Here is a 9,778-nt window from a genome sequence, read left to right as displayed (position 1 = left end):
TGGCTATAAATATTAATGACCTCCCTCCACCTCTTTTGGAAAGAAAGCAATTTGCAATGAACAGCAAGGTTTGAAGTATTTTAAGAATGTGGCAAAATCTTGGTTATAATTCATTCTCTCTGCATATAGAGCCTTTGTCCTCCACATGTAGAGAGGATTGATGATAGTCTTTATGTCTTTATTGGGCTGAAGACTCTTTTCTATCAGATGGTCTCTCATCAAACTCAGGCTCTGTCTTCAAAACTTTTTTAATGTGCTGCACAAATATTCTAGCCTTTGCATCTAAAATACATTTGTGCTGTGTAAGTGTTTATTCACTGCATGCATTTTTCAGATCAGGCTGCATATTCATTTTATAGTGAAAATATGAAGTTAAGCGTCAACAGTGGAAACAGTTCAACCTCAAATTATTGTCCCATTTAGCAACAATGTTCTATTTAACAGAACTCTTTAATGCCCTGCATCTGTTCCTATTGACCTAACATATTGCAACACCTTCATAAAAGTGAGCCAATTAAAGCAGCTGGCTGTTCTTAAAAGTTGAGCAACTTTGTTCATTCCAGAGTGTCTCATTGGAAATTAATCTGATGCTGAAAAATAGGCAGCAGGCCTTGGGCAGAGTGTCAGAGTTGGAAGGGACCCTGAGTGTTATCTAATCCAACTCCCGGCAATGAAGAAATCTTTTAAAACAAACCTCCAAGGAAGGTTAGTACTCTTGGGTGCACTTCATCAGGTCCCAGAGATGTGAATTCATTTAAGGTAGCTAGATGTTCCATTACCACATCTTGGGCTGTAGCTCCCTCTGTGCATCGTTTATTCTGTTCTCAACAGGTTGGGCACTGCTTTTCTTTTGAGTAATGAAAGAGGTAAAGTAGGTGTTCCGCCTTCTGTCACCTAATAGTATTTATCTGTCTTCTCCATACTGTGTTAAGAGCTCATATTTGTCTTGCTTGTTTCCCCTTACTCTGTGCATTAGTACAGAGACAACCGAAACCATGAGTCATTCTCTCCAGCTGCTTCCTCCTTGTACTTTCCCAACCTTTAGCAGGTTTTCTGGAGCACCACTTCAGTTTCCTGTGCATCAATGAAGCTATTATCCCTAGTGCCAGGTCTTCCCCGTCAACTATAATATGACAGTTTCTTTATTGTCTCCCTCCCCCTCAGGATTGCAGTCTTCATTATTATTTAAAACCCTGATGCCTTCAGAAGTCTAAAGAACATGACATGCGCACAGATGAATGGAAGCTGATATCACAGTTCACAAGGTATGAAATATGCATGCTTTTGCAGCTCTTGAATGATCAGTAATTTTTAACCCTTAACAACATAGCTGCAAGGAGGAGCAAGTCTAGGTATGTTGGTTGCCCACCCATGCCTGGAAGTGTTGTGTTACACTGTTTTGTCTCATGCTTAAAAACTTGCTACTTATTCAGCAAAAGATAGTTTATAGGGAAGAATTCATTAAAATAACTTTAGCATGGAAAAATAGTATTATCTGAAGCTTAATATAAACATTATAGATAAAATACATATTTACACAATAGCAAAGTACATTTATATACAACAATATCTATTATATTTAAATTATATACTTTAAAAATGTCACCAGACTAATAAATTATACACAGTATCAAACATGTCTGGCACTTCTGTAGTGCATAAAATATTTTTTTTTAAAAAAAACCCAACAGATACAACTGCAACAAGCAGGAATCTGTTGGAGCTTTAGTGCCTTGAATAAACAGCATCTGAAACAAAAAGAAAACAGAAGTTAGGAAGAGCATACAGAATGGTTTTGTTTTCGTATTTCCAGTACCAGCCTGTAAACATGTCCTTATGAAAGCACTAGAATGATATAGATAGCTGGATACCAGAATTGTGTCTCTATGCAAAATAAGAAAGCGGCAACTGTGCCTTAGAACAACAAGACAGAACAGTCATATATTTTTTTTTCTTGACAGGACTCCTGCCTTTTTAACGCTAATAGGACATTGCCCTATAAATCTTTTAAACAAAAACAAATAACAAATCCAAGCTATATAAAAAGCAGAAATTGAGGAAAGAAAGCCCTTTTAGGCATACAAGTACTGTGATTAGGTTAAGCCTTCCCTGCTGGATTTCTGCTTATCACACAGCTCTTAAAGGACATAAGCTCTGCAATGGGGGGTGGGGAGGTAGCCATATTGGTATTCAGTATCATCTACTACAGACTTACAGTGCAGTTCTAAACTTGTCTACTCAGATGCAAGTGCTGCATAGTTTTGTAGGACTTCCTCCCATCTGGAGTTACAGCTTTGAACTGGTTAAGCCATCATTCCTTACCCCAGGGAACTCTGGGAACTTTAGTTCTGTGAAAGGGGAAAAGGTTCTTTAAAAAAAAAGTATCTTTTTCAGGGCAGCCATCTTGGTACTCCCCAGATGTTATAGACTTCAGTGGTCAGGGATGATAGGAGTGAGAGTCCAACAAGCCTGTTTAGTGGCTTTCAACAGTGCTGTAAATAATCTGTGCTCTGGAGAGTTGGCATACGCATGTGTTGAAAACAATTCTAGCAGGGAATTAACAGAAATCTTAATAATTCATGCAGTAGGATCAATTTTTTGCTGGGGGGTTGGGTGGGGGAGCTATGGCAGTTAAATTGGCCTAAAACACCCACACATTTGTACCTATGAAACAGCAATAAGATTCAAACTGCAAACCCTCGCAAAGGAACATCCATTAATCTTGTGAAAATAAATGAATCTAAATCAGGTACAGTGGTACCTTGGGTTAAGTACAGTGGTACCTCGGGTTACATACGCTTCAGGTTACAGACTCCACTAACCCAGAAATATTGCTTGAGGTTAAGAACTTTGCTTCAGGATGAGAACAGAAATCGCGCTGTGGCGGGGCGGCAGCAGCAGGAGGCCCCATTAGCTAAAGTGGTGCTTCAGGTTAAGAACAGTTTTAGGTTAAGTACGGACCTCCAGAATGAATTAAGTACTTAACCCGAGGTACCACTGTACTAAATTTGTTCCGGAGGTCCGCACTTAACCTGAAACTGTTCTTAACCTGAAGCACCACTTTAGCGAATGGGGCCTCCCGCTGCCGCTGCGCCGCCAGAGCACAATTTCTGTTCTCATCTTGAAGCAATGTTCTTAACCTCAAGCAATATTTCTGGGTTAGTGGAGTCTGTAACCTGAAGCGTATGTAACCCGAGGTACCACTGTATAGTTATCATGCCTACTCTCTGGAGTTTTGAACTAAACCTTCCTTCAGCCCCAGCCACCATGGCCCAGGGATGAAGAGAGTTGTGGTCTACAATATCTGGAGACATCACATTGGCTATCCTTGAACAAAATAGAGACTTTAAAAAAGTTTACTGGGCATTTAGCTGCAGAATAGTCAGATATTCTGTGAATCTACCACCACAGAACTGATTACTATACAAGACACCACTATCAAAAATTGATAAGGCGGCTTTAGTAAATCCTCTCATTATGACTTCCTATACTGGAGCAAGATGTCAAGCAAAGAAAGTGATGGAAGGGCAAGGCAGGTTATTCTTATCAAGATCGTTTGTTTGGTATAGTAAATATGTCTGGTATTTTATTAGCACAATATATTCTCCCTTCTCCAGAAAGCCTAAAACCTCAAAAGGCAGCAAAAGGGTGCTATTCTATAGCATAAAATATGGCATATGAACATACAACACATGAAGGGAAACACATTAAGCCTGTAATGGAGCCTTTAAGTAGAGCCCATGAAAAGTTGAAAGAACTAGATGGTGTTTAGAGATGCCTTGAATGGCGGAGATTTCTTTCAAATAATAGAAAGGTCAAGTTGGAGGACAGTAATATACTATATCCATGAGATTTCGTTCAAAGTTCTGGGGTGTAAATTCTCAACTTTTTCAATGGGAGTAGACTGGTTTAAATAAAAATATTTAATCCTCTGTTGTGGTGGACTGCGCAATAACAGCACAAATGTCAGGGAGTTGTAGGTTCAAAGGAACTGCATGAACAACTAAAGAAAAAGAAAATGAGGGTTAATGCTCAGAACCATCTTGCTTCTCTTCTCAGCTCATGATACCTTCTTACCCGTAAGAAGCAGATTATATGATTCACCATCCATTGTCAGCTCTTTTAACAGAAGTCCCAGGTTGTGTGCTGACATTCAAAATTGCAATCTTTATATTTACTGAAAGAGATGGCTGCTTTTGCTATAACTACCAGTTATATTATAATCATGTTGTTATACATCATAAAGTTATATTATTAATCTTAAAAAAAATATCCTTACCTCTGTGATACTCTGGATTCACATTTTCATATATTGGAAACAATGGGTTTTCCTGTTCACTGCGTAGCTTTCTTGCTCTTAAGACATCTCTCACACATTGATGTAAATACGCATACTGACACTACAATGAAGGAAGAGAATGTGTCAAGATGAGGAAAAAAATGTTTTTTCAGGTCTTCCTTTCCTAGTGATAGGAGAACATATTTGTTCAGGTCATTTTGGACTTTCTGAACCAATATATGAACTGGAAAACAGCTTTCCCTGGGAAAAAACACACACTCTATTTTATGAATTTTGCATTGTCATTCTCTAACCAAACCATATTAAAGAGAGAGCATGCACTGGGTGCAAATTGCTTGCAAAAAAATCATATAACACATAAATCTGTGTATATTAGCAGGCATGCACACAATGTTATGAATTTTCATACGGTTTCTTTGAAAATTGCAAATGTGCACAGAAACTCGATAAGCTGAATTTAAGATTGGAAAAATGAGAAACAGAGAGAAATAAAAATTGACAGATCCCTCTCATCTCTTGATACCAATCAACACCTGAATCATTAAGTTGTTTGGGGGGGGGGGTTCCTGCTTCCTTCACAGCTTAGACAGCCTTTTGCAGCTGGCTTATTAGGATGGAAAATCCTCTTATCCAAGTGTTCTCTTTCCCCCATAATTTAAGGTGTTAAAGGGCCAGAATTCCTAATAACTGAGTGGACTGGAGGCATTGGGTTTGGATGGCATACCACCAGACTGGAATGGAATGTTAGCTCCCCACCAGGCACACCACATTAGATGGTTCAGAATGGTTGCTCCTGCCCTAGGCTTGACTTCTGTAATGCTACTAGATTATAGAGCATGAAGGGCGGGGGGAGATTTTCCCACTGTTTATTTCAACATCCACCTGTAAGTTCTTGCTAGCCCCCAAAGTGCTATGAAATATTGACCTCTTGATCCAGAAATGTACAAGTAAGGAGGGCCTAATTGGTTTAAATGAGCTGCATTGCATGACTGCACAGTACATTTTAGCCCACAGCCATGCGAGGTAGATCTGAAAGGTCCATTTCCTTGACAGAAGCAGCAAGTCACCAAATCTCAACTCTGGCAGTAAGACTGTGGAGGCCTCTTTGCCTCCTTCCTATTCTGCTTGGATCATAGTAAAGTTCAAAATGTTGAATTTTGAATGTAATGAAAGAACTCAAAACCATTCAATCATCTCCTCACTTTTATACCAGATAACTGGAATATTATTGTAAATCCCATCTAAAAATAAATTAGTTCACTTTTCTAACTAGGAAGGAAGAATATCCCCGTTAGTTAATTAAATTAATAATGCATGTATATTTGATTTTCATCATCTTAATAGTGGTAATATTTTTCCAGAGTGATGCCAGCCTTGTGACTAAGGCGTCTTTTTTTTCTTTTTCTTTTGCAATGCAATCATTTTTAGTGCCTACATGGAAAATCTTCCCCACAATTATAACACAGGCTTCTCAGCTTTGCCTGTTAAAAACCTTAAGCTTGAACTTATTAGAGCATCTCATTTATAAGGAAGCGCTTGGATTTTTCATTATGATCCAAGCAACAGCACCATAGCATTTTCAAACAGTGCTAAGGACAGTCTAAGTCTCTGTATTGTAAGAGAGACACAGGAATTTGTAGATGACCGTAACCTGACAAATTAAACAGACCCAGATTCTGATACCGCTGGAACAGTCCCTCTCTCATTGTGCCTGGTTGGAGGGGAGGGAGAACCAGGAAGAATTTAAACTAATGAAGGCTTGCAGGATCCCAGACTACAACACTGAACTTTAACAATCCACTCTCCCAGTTCTGCTACTCTTCCTGTTTAATCCTCCCCTACTCCATATTTCCAGCATAATAATAAGACTTTCCCATCCCATTGGTCCTTCTGTTTGTTTCCTCCCCTGTTCTCTACCAGTGAGGGAGATGTACTGTAATTCTCTATTGTGGCTGATAAGTGCAAACTGTTTAATTATTATTTGCTGAGGTTTAATTTTACTGTTTACTATTAGATCCTGATGGATTGCTGAATGTTGCTTTGCTTGGTATGTTGTTTATTTTAAAGTTATTGTGACTTTTTATATTGGGTCAGATTGTTACTATGAGGCTGGCTCTAGACACATCAAAGAAGTGTTTCAGTTAAATGCGCTGTAAACTTTGTATATGAAATCGGCTTAGCAAAAATGAAACTCCACACTACCCAGCTGGTGTCACAGTCTTAGAAAGCATAAACAATGCATATAAAGCAATTTTTATTTACCAATGTAGCCAAGTCCTTAATGTTTGGTTAGATTTTTATATGTGTTGGAAGCCGCCCAACACATATATTATTATTTTATTTTACTGGTGCAAGATGCATGTTTTCCTGGACTTCACAGCAGCATGCATAATGCTGTGATGGTTTCAAATAGGGGCTTAATATTGCAAAGATGTCCTTCAGATATTGCAAATGGGAAGCTGGCATCAGGGTGTTTTTTGTTTTTTTTAACTTGTCTTATTTTACACTGAAAATCCAGATTAAATGAGGAAAAAATATTAAACAAACAAACATGCATGCACGAGGAGCACCTATCCCTATCTGGAAGCACCCTGATTGCAAGCATACCAAGTGTCCTCACCAACAACAGTAGCACCAACCTCTGGGAACTGGCACTGCAAGTAAAGCCACTAGTATCATAGCTCACTTTGGGTTAGCCTGTGATTGCAATACCTCTTAAGAGAGCACAGAAATGTACACATTGCTTTTCTTTGTTTTCTAGTAGCTCTGATTAAATACCATTATGTGACTGACTTCTCTCTCTCTTTCTGTGTGTTTTAAATTAAAGAATTGTGCTCTCATCTTGTTTTATTACCCACTTGTGAACAACATGTTGGGAAGAGACTGATCTCTTCTTCCCAATACCATAATAATGAATGATGGCAAGACCTGCTTGGTAAATAAATAGAACACACTAAAAGTTGTCTCTCCCTCTGACCTTGCAGCTTCTAAGTAATAAGCTCACAGATAAGTATCTACATCTTCAGTTATATATCCTTCTTTATCTCTGCCTGTTTGTCTGATGGTTTTCTAAGCACTCATACACAGAGCTCCTAAGTATGTCTCATCTTTTGAACCATTGTCTACCCTACTAAGCCTAATGCTCTGAAACACTGACCCTATTTCACCCATGGAGGGGGGAAAAATCCCTAGTTATTTGTCAGAAGAATTTCCAGAGTGCCTGTAAATTGCTGTCTATATAAATGGATAGTGAAACAGGCACTTCCCCAGAGCTGGTGAAAATTGCTTTCACTTCCCTCATTGTAAAGGACTACATTTCTTGTGAGGCTGCTGTTAGGGAGCAAGTACATCCCCCTCGTATTTTGAAAAGTTAAGTAATTAAGCTGCAGCAGCTACTGATTGTTTTGTAGTACCAGCATTCATCTGTGCAATACAGAAGGTGTACAAAAAGGAGCGAAGAAAGGAGAAGGGGGAAAAAACCTCCTGTTGAAGTGCGGCTAGCCAGCATCATGGGAGATAAAAGGTACTTAAGGTACGGCTGTACAAGCAAAGCTTTGTTATAGGACGGGTGGCTGGATAGCCATAGAAATCCAGATGTTACATGAGAGCTCAGCACTTTTAGGAAATGATGCATGAGGTCCAAGAAGACAAAGAGGGATGAGCTAAGGCCTAGACGATACATTGGTTCACTAATCTGTGCCCTTAAGTGCAGGGTGTTTTTTATTTTTTAAAAACCACACATTTTCAGCAAGGGGATTGAGTGGAGGGGGGGACTGAATCATGACCTTAGTGTGGGAAGCAGTAGGCTTTACCCAACTGCTAATTGGGAATGCCACCCCCGCCAACACCCCCTGCATCAATATGCATGGCAGGGGGGACGTTCCATTTCCTTAATTGGTGTTCTAATCACAGCAGGGAACAGAGACTCTGGCCCTTGAGGAATGTTACCTGTGCCTAGCTTACCTTTGCTAGCTGACTTCCTCCCATAACTGACAAGCAGTTGCTAGCTGACCAGCAATTTATTTATTAACTTTGTATACCAGCTTTCATTTGTACACAGCATAAAAAATGCAAGATAAAAACACATAAAAATGAGAACAGCTTATCTATGCTAGCTGACCACTTCCCCTAGCTGATTAGCAGTTTCTAGCTGACCAGGAATTTGAGAGGTGAGGGAGAAGATGTATAATTGAGGAAAGAAGGGCACAGGAGGAAGAGGAGCTAGAGAAACCTCACACATGGTCTAGAGCCATGGTTCCCAATGTGGGGCACACACACCACAGGGGGGCAATTTGATTTTTAAGGGGGGCAATTCGAGAATGAGTTAACAGTTAATGGCCTTTTAAGCTTCCTCCATGTGAATAGGAGTTCACTTTTTGAATAATAAGAATTAATATGTCACAGGGAGGGCATCAGGATTTTAGAGATGCTTAGGTGGGGCATGGCTAAAAAAAGGCTGGGAACCACTGGTCTGGAGACTTATTTCTGTTGAGAGGAAGGGAGAGGGTGGAAACAAGCAGTGTTTGGGGAGGGCTGGTGAGGGAAGGGGCTTGTGGGAAGGTAATGTTGCAATTGCTGCTGCTGCTGCTGCAGCAGCAGCACCAGAACCTTACCCAAACCCAGAAAAGTGGACCAGGAAGACCGGAGAGTGGAAAAAGTGTGCTGGAATTTCATACACTGGTTTGAACCAAACAATTCAGTTTTTAGCAAGGACTCTCCGGTTATTGTGGTATGATAATAGTGGCATCCTAATAATGCTTACCTCTGTTTGGACCATGTGGACTCTGTGAAGCCTCAGATCATGCACAGCCCCGTAAATATCCACAGAGTCTTTTGAGTCCAACTGCTGAAGAATTCGATCCAGTGCAATAAAGGTGCCTGTTCTTCCAACTCCAGCACTGAAAAAGAATACAGAAACAGTGTGTCTCCTGATTTGCTGCTCCTCTTCCTCCTCTGGCTAGAAATAGACACTGGAGGCTCAAGCTGAGCTCTCATTTGTATTTCCATCTTTTCAATCCTTTGTGTTTTAACTGAGAGAGAAGCAGGGAGACTTCTCAGTGCTGCCCACTGGCAAAACGGTTGGAAGAATGATCTCTTGGTAGGTACACTTTGCACTTGGGGAAGACATAAACTTCCAATTGGCTATCAGAAGTCCTACCTGTTCAATGAATCTGGAAAGCAAATAAAGGCAAATACTTTTTGATGCTCTCTTGCCCACCCCCAACCCAGTCTTCAAAGCACTGTTGTCCTGCTAATACCTGCAGTGTACTATGGTTGGTCCTGCACGGGGTGTTCGGTTGATATAATCTCGTACAGTTCTCACAAACTGGATGAGGGACTGGGTGGTTTCCGGTACACCATGGTCTGGCCACACTGTGTAATGGAACTGACGAATGAGTCTAGAGGAATCAAGCTGCTCTTCCTATAAGGTCAATTGAAGGCGGAGGGGAAAATTAGACATAGAAAGCAGACAATATA

General features: G+C 40.1%; 1 protein-coding gene across 4 annotated transcripts in view; it reads right to left on the bottom strand.

Moving 5' to 3' along the window:
- Positions 1-232: 232 nt before the first annotated feature.
- PTPRB (protein tyrosine phosphatase receptor type B) overlaps positions 233-9,778 on the bottom strand; it is a 77,294-nt gene continuing 67,748 nt past the window's right edge. For 3 of the 4 annotated variants that reach the window (XR_014012687.1, XR_014012688.1, XR_014012689.1), the window contains 5 exons: positions 9,559-9,722; positions 9,063-9,198; positions 4,280-4,400; positions 2,216-2,348; positions 233-1,748 (listed from right to left, as the gene is read on the bottom strand). Coding sequence is in view for 1 of the 4 variants with exons in the window: in XM_081211933.1 (XP_081068059.1) it covers positions 1,726-1,748; positions 4,280-4,400; positions 9,063-9,198; positions 9,559-9,722 (444 nt within the window). In the remaining 3 variants the exon portion in view is untranslated. The remainder of the gene's footprint in view (positions 1,749-2,215; positions 2,349-4,279; positions 4,401-9,062; positions 9,199-9,558; positions 9,723-9,778) is intronic. The other variant, XM_081211933.1, reaches the window with a different exon arrangement.

This window comes from Podarcis bocagei (genome assembly GCF_964188305.1).
Source record: "Podarcis bocagei genome assembly, chromosome: 10".
Lineage (NCBI taxonomy): Eukaryota > Metazoa > Chordata > Lepidosauria > Squamata > Lacertidae > Podarcis > Podarcis bocagei.
This window is presented reverse-complemented; position numbering and strand designations above follow the sequence as displayed.